This window comes from Hyperolius riggenbachi, chromosome 11, assembly GCF_040937935.1.
Source record: "Hyperolius riggenbachi isolate aHypRig1 chromosome 11, aHypRig1.pri, whole genome shotgun sequence".
NCBI lineage: Eukaryota > Metazoa > Chordata > Amphibia > Anura > Hyperoliidae > Hyperolius > Hyperolius riggenbachi.
This window is the reverse complement of record NC_090656.1, coordinates 93,073,686-93,099,169: the sequence shown is the minus strand read 5'-3', so window position 1 is coordinate 93,099,169 and position 25,484 is coordinate 93,073,686. Positions and strand designations below refer to the sequence as shown.

At 43.8% G+C, this 25,484-nt stretch overlaps 1 protein-coding gene and 1 long non-coding RNA gene across 8 annotated transcripts in view; one reads left to right on the top strand and one right to left on the bottom strand.

Moving 5' to 3' along the window:
* Positions 1-25,484, bottom strand: part of DCDC1 (doublecortin domain containing 1) — a 751,262-nt gene that overhangs the window by 179,374 nt on the left and 546,404 nt on the right. For 5 of the 6 annotated variants that reach the window (XM_068260478.1, XM_068260480.1, XM_068260481.1 and 2 more), the window contains 2 exons: positions 16,259-16,354; positions 14,068-14,189 (listed from right to left, as the gene is read on the bottom strand). In XM_068260478.1, coding sequence (XP_068116579.1) covers positions 14,068-14,189; positions 16,259-16,354 — 218 coding nt within the window. The remainder of the gene's footprint in view (positions 1-14,067; positions 14,190-16,258; positions 16,355-25,484) is intronic. The other variant, XM_068260479.1, reaches the window with a different exon arrangement.
* Positions 1-25,484, top strand: part of LOC137538369 (uncharacterized) — an 83,358-nt gene that overhangs the window by 4,084 nt on the left and 53,790 nt on the right. The gene's annotated exons all lie outside the window — the stretch shown is intronic.

Sequence of the window (25,484 nt, the reverse complement as noted above, 5' to 3'; positions counted from 1 at the left end):
GCTAGGGCAATGGAAGGACCAAAAGCAGCGGAGATTGCATCATAGACAGGGGCGTTACTAGCCCCAAAGATCAGTGGCACGTGCCCCGGATCTATTCTGGAGTGCCCTGGATGTCCCCCAGGGAGAGTCAGCTGTGGTGCCTCAATGCTGGGCATGCTGGGAGCTGTGGTGCATCAATCAGGGGTATGCTGGGTGCTGTAGTGCGTCTCTGTGGGCATACTGGGTGCTGTAGTGCCATGCTGGGTGCTGTGATGCCTTCATGGGGGCATGCTGGGAGCTGTTGTTCTTCTGTGGAAGCTTGCTGGGAGTTGTGGTGCCTCAATGAGAGGCCCAAGGGAGCATGGGAGGGGGTCCACTAGAAGGCCAGGGAATGCTATGGGGGGACTGGCAGATAACCCTACAGCAGGCCAGCTTGCCCAGCAGAAAGCCAGACCAGCCAGCACAAAAGCCAGGTAATTCTGTCTAGTTATGGTTAAGTGACACTGGCTATTTATGTGATATGCTGCATTTTTGCTTTAGTTTTTTGTTGTTGTATTACTGGAGAGGGGGCTTCATCCAACATTTTGCTGGGCAGGCCTACTTAGATCACTGTTAAGATCATGTAAATTTGGCTTCACCCATGACCATTTACCACACTCTCATTCCGGTGCCACGCCCATTTTCCAGCTGGAGTGCCCAAAAGTGCTCTAGATCTCTTAGAAGCCTAGCAATTCCCCTGTGGTGCCAGGGGTAAGTTACCAGGTTAATCTGAGGAGTAGGTAAGGGGGGCTTAATGTTAGGCTTAGACAGCGGTAGGTTAGTGCTACTAGTAGATAAAGGGAGGGTTAGTGTGAGAGAAAGATTAGTTAACCTCTTGAGGACCACAGTGTTAAACCCCCCCTAAAGACCAGGCCATTTTTTGTAAAATAGGCCACTGCAGCCTTAAGGCATCGCTACAGGGCCACAAAACACAGCACACAAGTGATTCCCCCCACCTTTTCTCCCCACCAACAGAGCTCTCTCTGTAGGTGGGGTCTGATCACTCCCCTAATGTTTATTTTTTTTTTGTTACAAATATTTTTATTTTTCTAATAAATTTGCCTTTTTTTTTGTCCCAGTACCGCCCTCTCTCCCCCCGCCAGCCTATCACCACCGATTGCTTCTGTGTCCCCCAGGGGGACAGCCGTATCACACAGTTGTTCCCAGTACAGCGCTGCCTTAAGGTTGATGGGAGAGCTGGCAGGCACTCGGGTTATGCTGTGTGTAGCGAGCAAAATGGACGAACACCCAGGTACACTATGTGCTCAAGACTGAAAGACAAAGTCTATGCAAAGCAACTGGAGGGAACATGAAAGGTCTGGCACTATAGTGTTTATTTTTATCAAGTGGAAACAATGCAGCAAGCAGCAATGTGCATGAATATCTTGCAGTGAACTGACATGCAAAATGGTAGTATTGCAAGTAAAAGTAGCAAGTGCTGGAAGACTGTACCTGGGTGTAGGGAGGTGGCAGGTGTGGGCACCAAAGGGTGCACGGCCTAATGACCGTTTCGCAGGGCAAAGTGCCTGGCTTCTTTTGAGGTGATGGCACATCAGGTATATTAGACGGTGTTTTCTCTGTCTAACAGTCTCCGAGCAGGGATTGCCGATGGGAGGCTGAAGGCGGAGTGGAACTCCACCTACCAAGCGGAGAAGCGCGCACGCGCGATCTCTTGCAAAACGAGCTCCAAGGACTTTACGCCGATCGGCATTAGCCGGTCCTGGGGCTGCCGGCCCACGACCTCGCCCATCGGCATGACACAGTCGGCAAGCAGTTAAAGCAAGAATATCTGTAAAATTAGCAATATTCTATTATTGTAATTATCCAGTGCCCAATAGTAGAATATTGGCAGCATTGCCAATATTCTACTAGCGGTTTAACTCAGTGGTCAAACTTCCTCAGCACTTTTTTTTTACATGCTCAGTCAACAACAAATAATTGTGTATGACAAGTTTGCTCTAGCATAAGTATGAGGTTTAAAGGCCCATACATGCTCAAGTAAACCGCCTGATTGTCATCTGATTTTGGTCTGTTGGATGACAATCAGGCACGTGTACGCGTGGCAAACGACTAGACAAGCTACTGATAACAGGCAGTTTACACGATCTATCCGGCGGATCAACTCACACGACTGTTTTCCTGGATCAACTCACATAAAACTAGACTGGTTTAAGGCCACTGTTCTACTAAAAGAATGCCAAAGGTGAAAAAGGTTGGAGAAACGGGGGAGCAGGCAGTTAGGGCGAGCTGTGCTGATGGCCAACTATCCCCCCGTTCTCCACTGTCACCCCTCTTTCTTACCTAAAGACCCCCGCAGCTTTTTCCAGGAGTCGCCATCACTGCACAGACGTTGGCCCAGCTGCACGCTTCCTACAGAGGATGCACATGATGTGACGATTGACCTCATGTGCATGCACAGAGTGCTCCCGACTGCTGTAGGACGCGAGCAGCCAGGCCGACATCTGCCCAGTGATAGCGACTCCCAGCGACCCAGAAGAAGCTGTGGAGGCCTGTAGGTGAGAAAGAAGGATGTCAGTGGAGAACGGGGGAGCAGTGGCCATCAGGACAGCCCCCCTAAAGGCCTGCTTCCTGCCCCCCCCCCCCCCCTCCCTCCCATTTCTCCAACCTTTTTCGGGAACCTTTAAGCAGCAGTTGACAGCACACCCATCCAATGCAATTTGTGTAGGCTATGTATAGCACTTGACTGACTGCTATTTTTACACTAGAGAGAAACACCTTTCCTTGAAATAGCAAGGAGTGTAAAAAAATTTTTTTTAATTTTGATAAATAAAAAAAAAAATTACACAGTAGCAGCAATCAGCTCTCACCAACACAAAGCTCTGTTGGTGGGCAGAAAAGGAGGTACGATTTATTTGCCTGCTAAGTTGTATGGTCAAGTAATAAACTGTTAAAGCTGCAGATGGCAATAACCTGGCCACTGGGGGGTTGTAAGCTTGTCATCCTCAAGAGGTTAACTTACATCAAATAAAGAGTAATTTCTGCTTCAAAATGTTTAGTGAAGTTTTTCAGTTTTAAGCAATAACAACAGTTTGCAGTATCACATATTTGCAGAGAAAGTGACAACCTCTTTATTCTCACATTAAGCATCTTTTGTAAGATAAACGTCAAGAAACAGCAGGGTGTCATTCAAAGTCCAGGTTTCCAACCATGTTCAATAAAAAGAGGGGCCAACCTGGCCAACAAGAAAGTGAGAGGAAGGGGACAGCCATAGAGGGATTGAATGTGAAGAAAAGAGAAGGAAGAGGAGAAAATAAAAATAAAGAAAGAGTAGAAAAAAGGATAGAAATAACACCAGAGCAGGTCCAACCAGTATTTATCTACCCATCTTAGGACAGGCCAATATGAAGACACCAGGGGTCCCAAATCTTATCAAACTTATTAGTCCTAGCCTCCAAAATACTGGCCATCTTCTCCTGTGCCATATATGTATAAAGAGCCATTTCAAGAGACTTACAAATTAGTCACCTGATCAATTTGATAACATAATCCAGGAATTCTCATTGAGAACTTACATAGAAAAAGAAGCCATCTCTAATCTCCAATAATTTGACTATATTTATAAAATTTGAGGTAAAAAACTGTTTCCATCAAAATGTAAGAGGAAAAAGTATTTCAAAGTCAAGTGTTGAACATTTGGAAAATTGCCACAAGAGTGTCCAATATTATTATTATTATTATTATTATTTTTAACATTACAAAAATTACAAATTCCCCTTTTTATCTCTTTCTTGCTCTCGGAAGCCATTTTCTGCTAGGAAAGTGCCTTATAGTTGGAATTTCTTATCAGTGAGGGTCACACTGTAGTCACATCCTGTCTGAGTCAGGACTGAGTCAGCCACTTACATACCTGATATTTAACTCTTTTAACTCTTTCAGGCAGAGAAAGGAAAAAAAGGAACACAGCATAGTTATTTGTCTGCTAGGCACTGTACATACACATGTCTATCTCAGCATGTGACATGTCACTTTGGGTATCCTTAAAAGGTAGTTAATATATGGTATCAAAACTGATTCAAAACTCCCTGCTTTAACTTTTAAATAATTTTTACATTGACTGATACATTTTAAAAAACTGCTTCTCCCCTTTGTGTCAGGTCACTTAGGTTCCCTGTTACTATAGATCATGGGCCAAATTGGTGAAATCTGGTTTTGGATTCAATTCTCAATTTCTGGGTCAAATTTCAAATTACATTTTGACTTACAGCTTTCCAGCCAAAATGTATTGAACTCCAGAGTGCCAACTTTCCAGCTTAATTCCAAAACCCCCAAACATGGTGTTTTAATTGAATTTGCTTATGATGTTAAGATAATCAGAAGGAATGTGTCAGAAAAATATAAAAATAGATATTATCGTTTTTGATTTTTTTTTAATGTTGGTATCGGAATGCATTTTTAAACCCTGTGGAGATCAAATTCCTTTGGTGTTGGGCAGATAAGTTTCCCAAGCTTCAAAGTACAATAGCTATTTTTTCCTAGAATAAGCTGTTATGACACACATTTGCAAGCTGCTATGACACGCAATGCACAGTTGAGATAGCAGACATTGTGGAGTCTGCCCTCCGAAGCACTTTTAACTTCTTGTCACCAATGCAAGCTGGCTTCCTCCAGTCCCATAAGCATGGATGCATCCCTCGCCGTCCTCCCGCGGTCTGCCTTTCGTCCGCAATTATCCCCGGTAACTGGCTCAGTTGGGTCCAGACTGGGTCTTCTGCGCATGCACGAACCCCCCGCGCATGTGCAGTAGACCCAGACTGCGGCGAGTGAGCCAGTTACTGGGGATGATTGCTGTTAAACGGAGGACTGTGGGAGGTCGGTGAGGGGTGCATCCGTGTTTATGGGGCTGGAGGAAGCCCCAGGTAAGTAAGAAATCTTTACATTTGCAGGTCTCTGGTTTACTTAAAAATAAAAAATACTAGAGTAGTAAGAAATTACTTCTTATTGCAGTACAGGCAGGGTGATGAGAGGTGCACATGGCTTTTATAGACAGTAGGAAGTGGGAAGAAGTGGGATGGAACAAAATGGAAGAATGATAAAACTTTGTACATTGCTGATTGATGTCAATTTACTACCATATACATTACAAACGAGATTCTGCACAATAGCTTTTAAAAAATATCTGCCTTGACTTACACATTGGTCTTTAAATATTCACTTAAATAAGTCTGTAGGATGAGACATCATTCATGTGTACATTAAAAAGTGCTTTTACACTGTCAAGATTGAATATGATGCCCTATGTATACACAGTGTAAAAATTAAAACCACTGACAGGTGAAGTGCACTACATTGAATAACATTGATTATCTTGTTACAATGGCATCTGTCAAATGGTGGGATATGTTAGATATGTTAGAAAGGAAGGTAGTAAGGTGAAAGCAGGAAAGTGCAGCAGGCGTAAGGATCTGAGTGACTTTGACAAGTTACCAATTGTGTTGGATAGACAAGTAGGTCACAGCATCTCAAACCAGAAGTCTTATGGAGCATCCACTAGTTAGTACCTACTAAATGTGTTTTAAAGAAGGACAACCAGTAAACTGATGACAAGGTTATAGGAGGCTAAGACTCAGATGTACATGCCACTGCTAGCTCGCCTGGTGCAATCTCAAAGAAGAGCTACTGTAACACAATTTGCTGATACATTTAATGCGGGCCATAAAAGAAAGCTATCAGAGTTGGACCATGGAGCATTGGAAGAAGAGGACTTCACATCACCTTTTAGATCCAAACTCCCTTGATCTTAATCCAACTGGTGATCTATGTTAGAACAAGTCCAGTTCATGGAACACCTTTCAACTTATAGAACAATGTATCTGTTGATTGAGTTGCAGGCTTTATTGAAGTCAGTCCAGGCTGTGCTCATGTTGGTCTGTCTTGTTCTAGCCAAAGGGTGAGACAGATCTTGAAGAGGCAGATCAATGGGAAGAACAAGATCCATGCCATCAACAGCTCCTTCCGGCCACTCATCACGTACCTTGCAGACATAGAAGTGGCCAATCAAGCACTAGGTGACTGCTACAGAACCGCACCCGTAGGTGTAGCGGTGTTAGATGGGTCCTGCTCTTGTCCAACTCTGGTGACACCTACAACCTCCAGTTATACACATAAACCAGCAGTTTAATGCTAAGCAATTTTATTGGATCCAGAGACCCAGTAACGAGGACAAAATTAACAATTTACCTTCTAGCAATATGTTCTAACAGATAGGTCATAGCATCTGAACACACTGTCATGGCAACAATGGAATACCAACAGTCGTTTGCAAAGGAATGCAATAGAGAATGATACCTCCAAAGCCTCTGGGAAGGGTTTGGCCCAAAGAAGCACCAGAAAATCCAGAGATGTCAAATCCCAAAATCAAAGTAGATTATTAAGTGCGCTCTAAATGACACATGTATAAACAGTCTACTATAATCAAACTCATTTAAGCTAATTTACCCTAAGGGCCTGTTTCCACTACACGCAGACTGGATGCAGAAAAACTGACTCCAATGAATGCCTATGGGCCTGTTTCCACTAAACGCGATTTTTCTGATGCAGATTTTCCCATAGGCATTCATTGGAGTCAGTTTTTCTGCATCCATTCTGCATCCAATCTGCGTGTAGTGGAAACATGCCCTAACACTGGCCAGTATTAATCTAAGTAGTAGGCTGGCAGTTGAAGCTCATATATAAAACAGTATTTGTAATCCTCAAGGAGTAGCAGCTGGAAGATGACACAAGCTGGATTATTATCACTCACTCAAAGCTGCCTCTGTGAACCTGCAGTGCTGCAATGCAGGCAGATGATAAGACATACCAATAAACTGGATTCATTATCATCTGATTACTGTAGCCATAACACGGGTTGCTTACAGTTCCTTCAGATGAGGCAGGGAGAAACAGAATCCTGTATAATGGCCTGTAAACACTCCTGTTCAGCTAGGATGCAGTCACATGTCACTGGCGAAAGAGATTTCACCTAACAGACAGCACAGCCCTTCAGATCTCCATCAGGCTTTTTTCCTTTCTCTCTCCTTTCCTCTGCTCCCAGCTCACTAAAAACTTCCTTTCTAGAACATTCCTTCCTCTCAGAGCTAATGATAAAACTAAGGAAGAGGGCAGCACCAGTACAAAAATCAATCAAGCCCATATAGGTAATGCAATATTGGAACAGTGTGTGCAGAACCAGGATATAAACTGAAACAAATAGCATACTACAAAAAGAAATCCCAAAAGACCGCACCACACCAAATGTCCAAAAAATATATCTTCATGAGCTTTTATTCAAAGTATATGATTGCACAAGACTATAAAAACAATTAAAAACAAAGGTTCCAGGTGATACACAAATATATGAATAAATATATGACAATTAATAAATAAATCAGCAGAACCCTTCCTTCCCTGGATACCTGAAGGACTTGTTGCAACTACAGCACACCCCCCACAATCTTAGATCAAAAGGACGTAACACCTCGGTCACCCCCAGAGTCCACCTCAAAACCTTTGGAGACAGAGCCTTTTGTCATGCTGCCCCTACACTTTGGAACTCCCTGCCACACCCAATCAGGACAGCCCCATCCCTGGAAGCATTTAAGTCTAAACTGTAAACCTACCTTTTCAGTCTGGCATTCATGAACATCTGACTATCTCCTCTGTAACACAACCCAGCCTGCAACCCTGTATTAATCTGAGACACAGCTATGCGCTTTGAGTCCTATGGGAGAAAAGCGCTTTACAAATGTTATTGTATTGTATTATTGTATAAGGTAAATGATAAGTAAATGTAGGATGAGTACAGTGACAGGTACAGACTCAATAAATGAGATATCCAGCAAAGATGCAAAGTGCACATCCAGAAAATGAAGGAAACCAAGTGCAAAGAACTCACCACAACAAGGAAAATGGAGGAGGAGGAAGGGTCGTGTGCACCTGGACAACCTGCCTTCGCGATTCGCCGCTATAGGCGGCTTATACCGGGCATGATAGACGCCATTTTCCTTGTTGTGGTGAGACGCCATTTTCCTTGTTTGTTTTTATAGTCTTGTGCAATCATATACTATGAATAAAAGCTCATTAAGATATATTTTTTGGACATTTTGTGTGGTGTGGTCTTTTGGGATTTATTTTTGTAGTATGCTATATATTCCTCTCAACACTAAGACTCAGACTTTCTCTTACTAGCTATGTAGTATAAAAGTTAAAAAAATTCTGAGATACTAATGTGGATAGGTATGGTCCGATTGATCACAAATAGTGTTGGGCGAACAGTGTTCGCCACTGTTCGGGTTCTGCAGAACATCACCCTGTTCGGGTGATGTTCGGGTTCGGCCGAACACCTGATGGTGTTCGGCCAAACTGTTCGGCCATATGGCCGAACTAAGAGCGCATGGCCGAACGTTACCCGAACGTTCGGCTAGCGCTGTGATTGGCCGAACGGGTCACGTGTAGTGTTGGGCGAACATCTAGATGTTCGGGTTCGGGCCGAACATGGCCGAACTCCGAACATAATGGAAGTCAATGGGGACCCGAACTTTCGTGCTTTGTAAAGCCTCCTTATATGCTACATACCCCAAATTTAAAGGGTATGTGCACCTTGGGAGTGGGTACAAGAGGAAAATTTTTTTTAGCAAAAAGAGCTTATAGTTTTTGAGAAAATCGATTTTAAAGTTTCAAAGGGAAAACTGTCTTTTAAATGCGGGAAATGTCTGTTTTGCACCCCTTAGGGGGATCATGACTGGTGAGTTTTGCCACTGCTGAGCCATTGCCCTTTGAAATGGTGTGAGATTTTGGAACGGTAAATAGGAGGCCCAATGAAAGCCTATGGGGGATTTTACCAATTTTGGACCCCTGTAACTCTGGTTTGCAGAGATGTAGGGACCCCATCTTTGGAATCCAAGTCTAACAATATGTCTTCTACCTGCATGAGACATTTCGTGAAATTCAGACTTTGCTAACGGCCATGGCTGAGATTTATGTACGCCACCATCACTACCATTGAAATAGCCTAAATAAACAGGTTTTTGTGACCCTAGGCTATGACCTCTTCGGCCTAGGGGCCCGAAACTCACCAGTCATGTTTCCCCTAAGGGTCCCTACAATGCTAGAAAATTTGGTACTGCTGAGCCATTGCCCTTTGAAAAGATGTGAGATTTTGGAAAGTGAAATAGGGAGGCAATGAAATCCTATGGGGGATTTTACCAATTTTGGACCCCTGTAACTCTGGTTTGCAGAGATGTAGGGACCCCATCTTTGGAATCCAAGTCTAACAATATGTCTTCTACCTGCATGAGACATTTCGTGAGATTCAGACTTTGATAACGGCCATTGCTGAGATTTATGTACGCCACCATCACTACCATTGAAATAGCCCAAATAAACAGGTTTTTGTGACCCTAGGCTATGACCTCTTCGGCCTAGGGGCCCGAAACTCACCAGTCATGTTCCCCCTAAGGGTCCCTACAATGCTAGAAAATTTGGTACTGCTGAGCCATTGCCCTTTGAAAAGATGTGAGATTTTGGAAAGTGAAATAGGGAGGCAATGAAATCCTATGGGGGATTTTACCAATTTTGGACCCCTGTAACTGGTTTGCAGAGATGTAGGGACCCCATCTTTGGAATCCAAGTCTAACAATATGTCTTCTACCTGCATGAGACATTTCGTGAGATTCAGACTTTGCTAACGGCCATTGCTGAGATTTATGTACGCCACCATCACTACCATTGAAATAGCCCAAATAAACAGGTTTTTGTGACCCTAGGCTATGACCTCTTCGGCCTAGGGGCCCGAAACTCACCAGTCATGTTCCCCCTAAGGGTCCCTACAATGCTAGAAAATTTGGTACTGCTGAGCCATTGCCCTTTGAAAAGATGGGAGATTTTGGAAAGTGAAATAGGGAGGCAATGAAATCCTATGGGGGATTTTACCAATTTTGGACCCCTGTAACTCTGGTTTGCAGAGATGTAGGGACCCCATCTTTGGAATCCAAGTCTAACAATATGTCTTCTACCTGCATGAGACATTTCGTGAGATTCAGACTTTGCTAACGGCCATTGCTGCGATTTATGTACGTCACCATCACTACCATTGAAATAGTCCAAATAAACAGGTTTTTGTGACCCTAGGCTATGACCTCTTTGGCCTAGGGGCCCGAAACTCACCAGTCATGTTCCCCCTAAGGGTCCCTACAATGCTAGAAAATTTGCCACTGCTGAGTAATTGCCCTTTGAAAAGATGTGAGATTTTGGAACTGTAAATAGGAGGCCCAATGAAAGCCTATGGGTGATTTTACCAAATTTGGATCCCTGTAACTCTGGTTTGCAGAGATGTAGGGAACCCATCTTTGGAGCCCAAGTCTAACAATATGTCTTCTACCTGCATGAGACATTTCGTGAGATTCAGACGTTGCTAACGGCCATTGCTGCGATTTATGTACGTCAGACTCGCCACCATTGAAATTGCCCAAATAAACAGGTTTTGTGACCCTAGGCTATGACCTCTTCGGCCTAGGACTGCATTGAACACGACCCACGCATTGTGCGCATTCTGGACAACACCAATTACTGGGTTTATACCCTTCTGGATCCACGGTACAAACACAATGTTCCAAAACTGCTTGAAGAAAGAGCCAGACAGGTCAAAATGGAAGAATACCAGCAGGCCCTTGTGGAGACTTTAGAGAGGAGATTGACATCCTCCCCCTCCTCTAGCCAGTTGTACGCCGACAGACTGACTTCCGCAAACCCAGGACGACCAGGAGGGCAGCAAACAACACAAGCCGCATCTAGTGCCCAAAAGGGAATGGTATCGGCAGTGTCCTTGGAGTGGGAAAATTTTCTGACACCCATGCAGCAGCACACAGAACAGCAAGCGTGCAGATCCACCTCCAACACCGATCGCCTGGAGAAGATGGTCAAGGACTACATGTCAGATGGCGTAGCTGTGTTGAACAATCCATCTGCACCCTTCAACTATTGGGTATCGAAGCTAGACACCTGGCACAAACTGGCAATGTATGCAATAGAGGTGCTGGCTTGCCCGGCAGCCAGCGTTATGTCGGAACGCTGTTTCAGTGCTGCCGGAGGCATCGTCACAGATCGGCGGCGTATCCGCCTCTCCACAGAAAATGCAGACCGTCTGACTCAAATTAAAATGAATCAATCCTGGATTGGAAACGACTACGCAACACTCCCGGACCCCAACCAAGTAACATGAACAATGAACATCTGTGATGGGTTAGCGTTTCCGGTCCCTGTTTATTGAACCTCTCATCTGTATTACATTTATGACTGCATGGCGACAAAATGCAAATTGCTATCCGCACGCTTCTTGTCCTCATGCAAGGCCTGGGTTGTTGTGTCTCAAAGCGTGGCCTTCTCCTCCTGCGCCACCCTCCTCCTGTTCCATCACGTGTGCTGCTGCTGGGTTAGCGTTACCGGTCCCTTTTCCTGGAACCTCTTATATGTATTACATTTATGACTGCATGCCGACAAAAAGCATGTTACCTGTGCAAAGAAAACAGACATTTCCCGCATTTAAAAGACAGTTTTCCCTTTGAAACTTTAAAATCGATTTTCTCAAAAACTATAAGCTCTTTTTGCTAAATTTTTTTCCTCTTGTACCCACTCCCAAGGTGCACATACCCTGTAAATTTGGGGTATGTAGCATGTAAGGAGGCTTTACAAAGCACAAAAGTTCGGGTCCCCATTGACTTCCATTATGTTCGGAGTTCGGCTCGAACACCCGAACATCGCGGCCATGTTCGGCCTGTTCGGCCCGAACCCGAACATCTAGATGTTCGCCCAACACTAATCACAAACACATTAACTTAATGCAAAAATATCAAAACCTTTTATTAATGTATGTAGTATAAAAGCTGCTCTCCTATTGGCGAGAGGAATTCTCCACCTACATGTAGGAGGGAAAACTGCAAACTATGCAAACTATTTAGCAATTAACTGTTTCAGAGCTGATTTCATAGAACCACACATCCCAGATATGATTACACGGAGCATATACTTTGTACAGGTACTGAATAGCCATGTTTGCAGGATGGCTACACTTATGTGAAGACACATAAGCTCTTCACAATGTACACTGGTTTCAGCCCCAATTCTAACACCTAGAGACTATAGACAAGTCAGAAAATGGGCAGGTAGGCTATAATAAGTGTTAAATCCACTGTCCTGGTCCTGGGTGAAATCCAGATCATCCTGGAGTTCAGTAAGATGGAACCCAAATATGAGGTGCTGAAACATGGAAGACCAAGAAGAGAAAGTGCCATGGCAAGAAAGGACACTGCATGGGATGTACCATTGTTATATATCTGGGAAATAGCTTGAAAGCACTGGAATCAAATGCAGCATAGAGACCGATCACAGCAGCACATGAACTGGCACTAAGTACCAGACCCACAGAAGAATGGATCTACCACACTAGGCATGACCCAAGATGCAAGCTGAGCAAAGAGACATCAGAGACATTCCAGCGCATGGTGGCAAAATGTAAGATGCAGATAGCTATAGCATACACTGAATGGTACAAGCAAGTAGCTGACATTGAGTACAGGGATATCTGCTGTATCACACTGTATATCACACTGTATGGGATGTCCAGATCCAGATGGCAAGATAGCTACTGGAATAATCAGCTGGACATCATGCTAGTAGACGAGGACCAGAAGATAGCAGTGGTGATAGATGTGGTAATTCTGAGTGACAGCATCATCAGGAAGTAGGACTAAGTGAAGCTGGAGAATAATTACGAACTGAAAATGGAAATAGAGAAGATGTGGAAAGTGAAGGCCAAAAAACCTACCCTATGGTAATAGCAGCAATCAGAGCTGTGACTCCTAAGATGGCAGAGTAGCTCCAAAATGCCCTGAGAACAACATAACTGCTCTCTGTCTAGAGGAGGGCAGTGCTTGGAACAGATGAGATACTCCACATACCCATGCAGCAACCAAGCCTCTGGTAGAGGACCTGATGTTGAGGAAGACCTATACCACACATAGGTGTGAGGTGTATGTGTGTGTGTATATCAAATGTTTTTGGAGCTCTATCTGTTTGTCCTAAGAAGAAAAAAGGCCTACTCTACTACTGTTATAAACTAGTCTATAACATCATATAAGTCAAGCCTCCTGGAAGGGTGACTGGTACTTATGATCACTTGTTAAGTATACATTGTCTGATATATTTTACATTACAGCAGTAAAGCAAGAATGTTTCTGTAAGGATTCCAAGTGACCACCAGCTTCTTTTCAGATACTATACCCCAATCTCCATCACAAGCGTCACCCGACTTCATTTACCCCCAGTACTCAATGTAATGTCAAAGAAACCAATGAAGCACCTGAGAGCCAAACAGAAACATAGTCCCACGGACAATCGCAGGAGGTCAGATGGCTAACAATCCAAGCAACATGCAAACTAAAGGTTAGGATCTAGCCAGGGGTCATACACAGTAGATCAGACAACTAGACGATTAAACCAGGGAGAAGACAAGAGCATAGTAAGAACAAGCAGAGGTCAATATACAGGTGGTCAATAGAGGGAGTAAAGCCAGAGTCACCAGTCAGCTCTTCATGTCGGCTCTTGGAAGAGCTGGACTCAGGAATGCCGACAACGTAAGTCTAGGACAGTTTCTATTTACCGACAAGAAGGCAGCACTCCAAAAACAGTGGAACAAGCATTTGTAATTTCTCATTGAAAAAAAAAATTAGAACTAATCTAAATATTTAATATTTTTTCTGATTAAAAAAAAATTAAAACCAATCTATGTTTTAGCACAAAGCCTAATAGATACAAGAAGGAAACCATCAACATGCATTCTCTTTAAATCTTAAAAAATAATGAAATGATTCAAAGTGAACATTGTATAGAAATGCGGTATTCCCCGTTCCTTTTGCCAAGAAAATAAAAAATATTAGCTAGCAAGCCAGAGGGCTCTAGAGATATTTCAATACTATCTGGAGAATCAATGTAACATGAAACTGAAGGAAAACATCTAATGTCATTGAACAATAAATATCTGTTCTGTCAGCGGCTTACCTTTGAGCTGAGGCCCTGGGATGTTTCTCTTCGAGATTCCTCACCAACGCCACTGTCAGCTGCCTCGCTTCCCCTGGGCCGCCTGCGGGCAGCGGTTGGGCATCCGGCGCTTGTGAAAGCTGCTGATTGAAATGACTGGCATCATTCGTAGAACTCTTAAACATGAAATGCATCAATGTCATGCTACATTTGATTACTTATCCCACTCAAACGTGAGCTATCACAATTACTTGGAGTATGTCATAGAGGTGGAAGCACTACATTCAATTTTGGCTTTTTTTTAGTTTTTTTATGCTGTGATGAAATTTTTTGGGCGCTGCATAAAACGCAGAATGTGTTTTAACACTGCTCACCCATGTTATTGCATGTGAATATGGTTTGACTGTGGTGTACTTTTTTTCAAGTTAAAGCCCAATCAGAAATAAACGTAACCACTTGAGGACCGCAGTGTTAAACCCCTCTAAAGACCAGGCCTTTTTTTTGAGAAATTGGCCACTGCAGCTTTAAGGCCATGCTGCAGGGCCGCACAACTAAGCACACAAGTGACACCCCCCTTTCTCCCCACCAACAGAGCTCTCTGTTGGTGGGGTCTGATCTGTTTTGTTGTTGTTACTGTTGTTGCTGTTTCTGGGTTTTTTTTGGGAGGGGGGGGGGGGGGTTGTTCAATAATAATTTCATTATGCATACCTTAATCCCTTAGGATGGGCATTGGATAGCACTCTCACCTTGAGGCGCTGGGTCCCCAGTTCGAATTCCAGCCAGGGCACTATCTGCACAGAGTTTGTATGTTCTCCCCGTGTCTCTCCAGTTTCACCCAAATCCCCAAAACATCCAGATAAGTTAATTGTCTTCCATCTAAAATGAGCCCTAGACTATGATGGACATATGGTTATGGCAGGGATTATTAGATTGTGAGCCCCTCTGAGGGACAGTTAGTGACATGACTATGTACTCTGCACAGCGCTGTAGAAGATATTGGTGCTATATAAAGAATAAAATCCCCAATGCGTTAACTTTTATCTGTACCAGACCTTTCAGACCTGTATACTTCTAACACCAGTAGTTCAAGTACATCTGGAGTCAAAATACATAGATGAGAAACAATCATATGTATAGTCCTACTCCTAAAAAAGTATTTTCTCAGAATACCACCGTTTTATTTTGTGTTTTAAAACTAAAAACATAGAATTAAAGTTTTTATTGTCTCAGGTAAATGATGCATGGTTTAAATGTGCTGCAGCACCGATCCGCTGACCATTTTTTATCAGTTCCATGCACACAGTAGTGTTTCTCTGCCATGCAAGAGTTTTATGGCCTGTACAGATACAGGTCTGTTTCCCTTCCTAGATGGCAACACTTAAATATAGAGCAAAGTAACACAGATCATGTGACCACATCAATCCATATAGGCATATGACTGCTTTACTATGACTGAAATGATGTTATACAGAGGTTTTCCTTTTATTCCCTGTCTTAGGCTTTAGTTTTTGGTATAGTTTTATACATGATACACAGATCAGCGAGAACATTATTCATTGTTTAAGCTGTGGTTCCAGCTCTGTCCATAGTCCAGCCTCAGAAGCTGGTTGGAGGTCCAATGTTGTTCTTGAGGCAGTGTCACCATCAGGTGGCTCCTCTATGAGCATTCACTGCTCTAGATCAACCAGATTCATTGTGACACCCCTTTTAATCTCCTTATCACTATTAAAGGATACCAGAAGTTACATGTGACATGATGAGAAAGACATGTGTATGTACAGCGCCAAGCACACTAATAACTATGCTTTGTTGCTTTTATTCTTTCTCTGCCTGAAAAGTTTAAAAATCAGGTATGTAAGTGACAGTTTCTGTCTGGGTCGGGACTGGTTCGGACTACAGTGTAACCCTCACTGATAAGGAATTACGACCATGAAACACTTTCCTAGCAGTAAATGGCTTCTGAGAGCAGGAAAGAGATAAAAAGGCTCAATAGTTCATAGATTTTAGCTCTGACATACTTTAATGCATGTGTCATTGAGAAGAGGCCATGAAATAGTCAAAAGTTAAATAATAAATTGAAATATAAAATAAAACTTGGATAGCTAAAAAAAAAAAAAAAAAGTCATTTCTAGGAGGAGCATGCAGATGTAATTGTTTATCTCATCATTTTGTTTTTTCACCTCGAATGCCCTTTAATGATACCACAACTGACCTCTGTTGATCTCAGCGGTTGCTGACCTCCTGCTTGGGACACCTTTTCTGTAAGGTTTAAATCCTCTAGATGGGTCAGAACGAAATAAGGATATGCCTGTCAACATAAGAATAGTGATGTCAATAAAAAGTAATGTAATTTTTTAAATTGCAGTAGCGTGCTCTAATTTATTCAGTAGAATGATTGCTGCTAACACCAAGCAGCTATGTTAGCTGCAGGGTAAACTATATGGATGCCTCCTAACACCCATATGCGCCTAAATATTTAAGTAAGAGGCATACCTTTGCCAAACCTTGAGTTTTCGTTTGATTGATTAAATTCCCTAAATAAAATGTTTCATTTAAATACAAATTGTTGTGGGTGACCATGACAGCCATCACCACTAAAGCTGCATACACACGTCCAACAAGCGCACGATAAACCGCACAACGTGACCAACTGCACAATGTGACCAACTGCACGACCTGTATGCCCACACAACTAAATGACCAACTCATTTACATACTGCGCACGCAAGTGAAATGATGGACTACACGATACGGCTGCATTCAAAACAAGTACAAGTCATTCAAATGACACCAACTGCACGATATCAGCCCAACAGTCATGTGAGTAGATCTGACGGTTGGATCGGGCAATCCGCCTGTTACCAGTCGCTCATCTAGCCGTTTGTGCGCATACAAATGCCTGATTATCCTCCAACAGACTAGAGTCAGATGATAATCAGGCAGTTGATTGGTCCATGTATACGATGCCTTACGTAAATAGGAAAAAGGGATAATTTGTGATCCCTTACCTTTTTACCATAAGGTGTAAGCAGTAAGAAAAAAAATACTAATAGTGAGTTGTTAAATTAAAAAAAGCAGGTTTAAAAGTATTTTATTAAAGCCCTAGAGTAGGGGACATTCCATGTGTTATGCATGTTAGTAAAGTAACATTTGTTAGCAAAAGTTTTGCACATTGCATATCCATAATTTTTGCAACAATAATATTTTAAAATACCATGCTGGCTCCTTTCCTGGTCCTCTAGCAAACCAGTGTAGAAGTTTAGGGTTAGAAATTGTCCAGCGGTGGGGGGTGGGCATTAGCGTTATGCTAAGTAATGGAGTCAAGGACAGGAAAAGTCATATGGTGCAACAGGCCTGGACATCAGCTAACCCCAATATCTTTGCATCAAGTCAAAAGCAAATTATTCTACAGTGAGGAATGATGTTAAAGAGAATCTGAAGAGAATATGAATGTTATAAATTAACACGTTTGTAAAGAACTTCATTTTCTGAAGTAAATGAGCCAGTTGCCACTGCTCCGCTGGATCCCGTTTGTCTGAAAATCTGTTTTGAAAAAAGTGCTTCCTGGTTAAAGATGGCCGACCCGCTTAATAGCTTCCGGGTCACAGCCATTCATTCAGTGCAGTCCCGCTCTTGTGCGCGTGCGCCGCATGTCATAGCGCTCCACTGCCGATATGTGTTTAAGGGGTGGTTGTATGTGCACACTAGGGGCGGCATACTAATTAAAAGGGGGTGGAGAGAGAGGCGGGGATAGGCAGTGATTAAGTGTTAAAGAGGCAGGGCTACGGTAAACTGCTCTGCCTCTTCCTGGTAGCATATTCTGTGACCCAATGGGTCACCGAAAGTAAAGGGTACATTTCTGGGGACAGGATTGCTTAATTTGCCGTGGGTATGCAGTGGATCACTTTAAAAGGTATTGCTAATAAGGTTTTCAGTCTGAAAAAAAGAAGACACTTCACACTACTTAAAGGGAAGGTCGCAATGCGGCCCGCCGACCTCCGAGGTCGGCAAGCTGCTAGCGGGGGACTGGACTGGAGCAGCAGTGAGTGACTACGAGGGCACAGGATGGCTGCATGGGGCTGGTAGAAGCCCCAGGTAAGTGAAACTCATTTTTTTATTTTGCTTGGAACTTCCCTTTAAAGCAGGGTTTATTGGGGGACGAGTAACTGATATGAGCACACAGTAGCTCTACAGAGATGAGCATTCTGAACCCAGAATCAGCAAATTCTCAGCACCTAAAGATTCCTTAGCTCAGCTGTGAATGGGGCAACCATAATCTCCACAGCATTTCAACCATCTAATCTTAACAGAACATTTTATCAATTGAAACTAGAATATTAATCTCCGTTTTCATCAATGCTTCCGGTCATAGAAAAGGTTCATTTATTCATGCTTATGTGTCCTTGTTTCTGGCTGTAATTATTTCGTCTGTCAAGCTGATAAAAGACAGGAGTGTTAGCATAATGGTTTTGTGAAATGTTTAGTTTCGTTAATGTCCGACCACCTAAAAATTGAACAGTGCATTAATATACATGGAAGTACATATTTGAGTGTCAGTGGTTTAGCACTTACAATATTAACTTGAATATCACTGACCTTGAAGTTTTAAAAGCATGCAGAATGTGAAGAAATAAATTGAATATATAACTGTGGTTCCCTGTAGATTTGAGATAAATGCATATATGCTCTAGCTGTCATCCCTGGCAAGTAGAAAGTGTTTGTGTATGCATACCCTACTGCATTACAGCATTACTGTACTTAGAACAAATGTAAGTAGTTATCCACCGCTGTACCAACCACTTAGAACAAACATATCCGTCATTTTCCACCTATGGAAGCTGCGAGGGGGTTAAAGGAAGGTGGATGGCACTGACAATATCGCCATAAAAGCATAGGCCCTGTCTCTGGCTTAGAAGGGAAATGGAATCCCTGTGAAGATAAACCACACCACTTGGTTCAGAATTAGTGACGGGCATGTCTAGGAGAACTCATGGAAAAGCACATGATCAGTTTGGTCAGGTGATAGATATGTAAGTCTCTGATTCGCTCACCATGATCATGTGCTAAAGCAGGATGTGATCACAGCAAATCAGAGCTTTGCAAATCTATCAGTTGATCAAACAAATCACATGCTTCTCCATGGGTTCTTCTAGACATGACCATCACTACTCAGAATGTCCATGGAACAAGTTGAGTGGCGGTACTTATTATGGAGTACTCGGACAAGGGGAGGGCATTAAGGGTCAGATAGATAAGTGTACTTGCATTTGTAGTCCCTTACACACTCCAATGAGTTCTGGTTTGCCATGAGCTTGGTGGTTAGTCTGTACCTCTGGGTGTTTCAAGCCCTACTCCATACAGCCAAATTAATCCATGCCATGCACTGATGAGGATCAACCAATCCGAAACAGACTGTATGCATGTTGGATTATTATGGCTGTGTACAAATTAAGAAGCTGACACATCATTGCATTCCAGCGGTTCTGGAGGTGTGTTTAGCTTCTAAGGGCAACAATGGTTAATTTGCATATATTCAGCAGTGGTGCCTGTGAGACATCTCAAGCTCACTCCAACCTGAATTATAGCAAATTCTTTCTGTTTTAAGAAAGCAAACTTTTGTTTTCCATAACATCTCAGTAAGGGGGCTTTTTGGACCATTGTAGCCCCTTACACACTCCAATAAGTTCTGGTTCGCCATGAGCTTGCCGGTTAGTCTGTTGCATTTGTAAGTGCATTTTTTCTTTAAGCATGCTTAAAATGTCTTACCTTGCTTATTATATAATTGAGAAAATTGAGACATGCTGTACACTTATGGGAGAACGTGCTTTACAAATGATGTTGTGTGGCATCAAGCGGGATGGTCTTGCCTGATTTCTTACAAAATGATGTTATCAACACATAGCTAACTCTATTAGGATACTATTAAAACATAACTTTTACTAACATATAAAACTAAGCTGCACAAAGTATATTAATTGATTGACCAATACCAGGGCAGGATCCTATAGTTTCTAGATGATCTTAATCATATATACAGTAGGGCACTTAGGACCAAGATCACGGGCACCCGCGGATATCCGACGGATATCTGGATCCATGTACTGTAACAAGGGAGATGATGTAATTGAGCCAATCAGAGGGCTCCCAGCCAATCAGAGGGCTCCCAGCAGAAGCCCTGGCACCCAATCACAGAAGGGAACCCTGGCTAGCCCCCCTGTGTAATAAGGAGGGCTGGCATGATGAGACAGATCGTCCTTGCTTGTGTGGCTGGCTGGCTGGCTGGTCATTGACAGACTTGCTCCAGTGCTGTTGGCTTAGCAAGTGCTGCCTGTATACAGTGATAAACCTAAAGCTTTGAGTGATAAACACCTTCACTACACTATTGTTCTATTGTTTTTTTTAGCTAGCTAGTGTAATTGTTTGATTTCATTCACTCATTTAGGTCCTGTCTGTGTCTGTGTGTGCTGTACAGGCCAGCAGGACAGTATAGGTTAGGGAATAGGATTACTGTGTTATTGTATTGTATTATATAGTTAGTTAGTATTGCAGTTAGTTGTTAGAGAGAGTAGTACTGTGTTAGCTTACTACAGATTACTGCAGTGCTGCTGTGCTGAGCATTGTCAGTGTGACAGTTAGACAGATAGTGTGCACTGTCTGTCCTCTACTCTGCGGTCTGTCATTCCGTGCTGATTTGATTTAAAGTCCAACCCCGATTTCATTAAAGTAAAAGTACCCCACATCATCATCGCGTATAGGTTGTACTATGTCTGCTGGCAACGACTGCCGGGGGAGGGGCAGCAAGGGCAAGAGGACAGGGAGCAACATTACGGCCACCCTCAGAAGGTCTGCCGTGTCAGTGTCGACCCCAGCGGGCAGCCTACCCTCAGTCAGCGAGCTTTTCACTCCAGGCGCCACGATTGAACTCAGGGCTGTTAGGCGCAAGGAGCTTGAGGAGGATGTTCTGGGTTTTGAGGAGGGGGGTTATGATGTTGACGATAGGATGAAGGATCGTGACTACCATCCACAGGATAGGGATGTCAGCTCTGACTCTGAGGAGGAGGATGCGTTGGTGGGTTTGGCACGGAGAATCAGCATTGCAGACAGTGGCCGTGGAATGCGGGACCCACCACAACCTTCTGCTGCTACCACCAGCCGCACCACTCAACCCCCAACCGCCACAGGGAGAAAAGCCGCAGTATATAATTCAGGCCGCAGGGGAATGTTCACCTCCCCAAACTGGCGGTTTTTCACTCTGCCCTCATTGGACAGCATGTTTGCCATATGCAATGTGTGCAAACTACAGATGAGCAGAGGTTGTGACCCCTACAAGTATGGCACCTCCAGCTTCATCACCCATCTGGCCAAAAAACATGTTGTTAAGCATGAGGAGTTCAAGAGGCTGAAGCAAGCTGGCGCTGGTTCCCACCGCCACGGTGCCACAGGCCACTGCTGCTGATACCACCACCTGTATTCAACCCAAAACACAATTGCGGTGTCATTTTTTGGAGGTGTCTGGGCTGAAAACTGTCATGTCCCAGTTGTGCGATTGGACTTTGGACACAATGTGGGCTGCACGACCGCTGTCTGGAACCTAGTCCTGATGTTAATTGACAGCTTTTTTTTTTTTTTCATTTCATGTCCACCAAATAATAAATTAGTGTTTCCCTTAAAAAAAACATGATGCTACATGCATCATTTACCCTAAAAACCCTTTTTAAAGCTATTTAAAGGGCACTTCCGGTTTTTCTATCCGGATACCCGAATAGGTCAGGTACCCGCGGGTAATTTGGTCGGATATCCGAATTCACTCGGATATCCGCAAGGTCGGATCCGGATATCCGACTCGGATCTGGGTATCTGGGTATCCGGATCCGGGCGGGTTTTAAAAAGTACTACCCGAGCAACCCTGACCAGAAGGTAATGCATGAAGGAGGTTTTAAGGGAATACAGCTGCACTTCCTTCCAGAAGGTGTCACAGGAAGATGAAAGCCCAGCAGCATTCCAATCCCAGGGAGATTTAGTATCCGCAAAGCCACATACAATATATATTCAGAGAAAAGATAACATTTTTATACATACATTTCTGGCCAAAAATTGGATATTATTGCTACTTTTTTTAGCAATATTGATGCAAAAAACTCCATCTGCAGAAAGGCAAAGCCTGATGCTGATGCTCAAAAGAAAGAAAAAAAAGGAGTTGGAAGTTGGCTTACCCGTGAGTAAAGATGACCATGATTCAGATGTGTGAGTATATGTCGGAAGCCTGCCTGTAGCCATAGTTACCTTTCTTGACTCCAGCAGCAGATCTCGTGTCACCTCTGCCACTTTGAACTCCCTGCAAGAGCTCTGGGGCTTACTGTCATGTGACTGCAGTGAAGCTCCAGTGCTCTCGTGGGAAGCTTAACCACTTGCCTGCCCGGCCCCCGGGACGAGTATCTACTTTCCTGCAAAGCACCACTACAGCTCACAGGGACGTAGATACTTGTCTGCTGCTGCCACGCACTACCGCTTGCTCCTGTGCTCACTCCCGCACGCGTTCTTGCTGCTGATCGTTAGAGGGGAGATCAATGAATGGGAATGCAGTTTCCATAAAAAATGCAGTTAGAATAAAATAATTTTTAGCAAAAGGTATCACCCAAAAAAGCCTACTTTGTGGCGAAAAACAACTATATATAGATCATTTCAGTGTGATAAGTACCGATAAAGTTCTTGGCAGATAAGTGGATGCAGTGCTGAAATGTGAAAATTGCTCTGGTGTTTAAGGGGAAAAACGCTTAGAGGTGAAGTGGTTAAAGCTGCAGGTGAGACACAATGACTGCTGCAGGAGCCAGGAGATGTAACTGTGGTTACAGGCATGCTTCCAATGCACATACTACTTGGTGGCTTTGGGGACATTAGGGGGGGTATGCTTATCTGAGATTCACATGTTTTCCTGTTTTTGAGGGAAATGTTAGGCAACAGGCTTATCTGTAGACCGGCCTATCGACAATTATATTCAAGAATTATCCAAGATGTGCCACAAAAGCTAGCAGGGCGCTGTAATGGCTGCCTCCAGAAAGCTAAGGGAAACCATTGCAGCTTGCAATCACAATGACCAGGTTAATGTAAAATAAATGGTATTTCTATCTTTTTTTTAAATAAAATACTGCCCTTATGGTATGGCTTTACAAGGGACAAGTGATGGGAAGGGATAAACTCTCTCAGTTTTAACACAAATTTTCAGCTATCTTCTTCCATACAAAAGAAGTGTTTTATTGCTATGAATGAAAAACTTTGCCTAGCCTGCTCTTTTCTTTTTTTGTAACTCAGTTTTTATTGAAAGATAAACAGATGAACATGACATATTGTACAAATAATATCATTAGAGTGGTCAGATAAGTCATACGTAGATGCGAAAAAGAACTTCTTCAGTCTGAGTTTGTCAGACTCTAACATGTTTCATGCTAAAGGTGCGTACACACACACTACTAAAGAGAACGACGGGGTCCGTCAGACCCTACCGCTGGGCGGTCGTTCTCCCGACAGTAGTGCGTGTGTACAGTCTGTCTGCAGACTGATAAGGCTGTTTCTGAACGATCCGCTCAGCGGGAGGGTCTGACGGACCAGTCGTTCTCTTTAGTAGTGCGTGTGTACGCACCTTTAGAGAGTCCGTGAAAAATATGAGTCCTGAAATTTGACTGAGAAAAGTCATTGCGTTTGTCTAATCAGCTTTCTAATGAAGAGGAGTATTATAAAATAGTTGAGAGAGCAAATAGGAAGTATCTTAGAACTTTGTTAAAGATAAAGGAAGTTTCATGTTCACGAGGGAAAATCTTTAACAGTAAAGTATAACCAAAGAAAATAGTACCAAAGGGAGTCTAGCCTGCTCTTTTCAATCACCATATAACTCAGACAGGAAATGGGTAGGAATTTCACCAATCAGGAACCAGACAACAGTAATAATGTAGCAAAGGTTTTAAAATGTATCAGAGCTGAATAAAAGAAAAAGTTTTATACGGTACATACCTGGTGCTTTCTCCAGCCCCATCCGCTCAGATCGCTCCCACACCACCGTCCTCCGCTGTCTGCAGCTCCGATACCGGGTCCCGTCACTTCAGCCAGTTGGGGCCAGTCTACGCAGAAGAAGTACGCCCTCTACTTATCTCTCCAGCGGCTGCTGGAGAGATACGCACAGAGCGCACTTCTCTTATGTCAGACTGGCCGCTACTGACAGAAGTGACGGGACCCAGTACCGGAGCTGCAGACAGCGGAGGACGGTGATGTGGGAGCGATCCGAGCGGATGGGGCTGGAGAAAGCCCCAGGTATGTATAAAACTTTTTCTTTTATTCAGCTCTGGTTTCCTTTAACCCTCCTGGCGGTATGAAACATTCCACCAGGAGGCAGCACAGCAGTTGTTTTTTTTTTTTTAAATCATGTAGCGAGCCCAGGGCTCGCTACATGATAGCCGCTGCTCAGCGGCATCCCCCCGCCCGCTTCGATCGCCTTCGGCGATCTCCGATCAGGAAATCCCGTTCAAAGAACGGGATTTCCTGGAGGGCTTCCCCCATCGCCATGGCGACGGGGCGGGATGACGTCACCGACGTCAGCGACGTTGTGACGTCATTGGGAGCCCCGATCCACCCCTCGGCGCTGCCTGGCACTGATTGGCCAGGCAGCGCACGGGGTCGGGGGGATGCGCGCCGCAACGGATAGCGGCGATCGGGAGCAGGGTGGCGGTGATCAGTGTGCTGGCGGAGCTAGCAAAGTGCTAGCTGCATCCAGCAAAAAAAAAATTATGTACATCGGCCCAGCAGGGCCTTAGCGGCACCCTCCGGCAGCTTACCCCGTGTCACACACGGGGTTACTGCTAAGGAGGTTAAGGGCCTGTTTCCACTACACGCAGATTGGATGCAGAATGGATGCAGAAAAACTGACTCCAATGAAAGCCTATGGGCCTGTTTCCACTAAATGCAAATTTTCTGATGCAGATTTTCCCATAGGCATTCATTGGGGTCAGTTTTTCTGCATCCATTCTGCGTGTAGTGGAAACAGGTCCTAAGCCTTTCTCACTAACTATATAATGACAGGGGCGTAGCAATAGGGGGTGCAGCGGTAGCGACCGCATCGGGGCCCTTGGGCCAGAGGGGCCCCGAATGGCCCTCCCTCAACTACAGTATTAGCTCTATATTGGTCCTGTGCTCATAATAATCATTTATATATATATACTTTGAATAGTGGTAATCATTAACAAACTATTCCCATCCCCTTCTTGCACCTCTGACATTGTAGTTGCCATTGGCAGCTTTTAGTGCGCCGTTTCAATTGCTCTGTATAGAGTGCATGGGGGGCCCCATTGTAAAACTTGCATCGGGGCCCACAGCTCCTTAGCTACGCCACTGTATAATGACAACATTTAAACTGGTGGTCCACTTTAAAAGGAACCTGAAATGAAAATAAA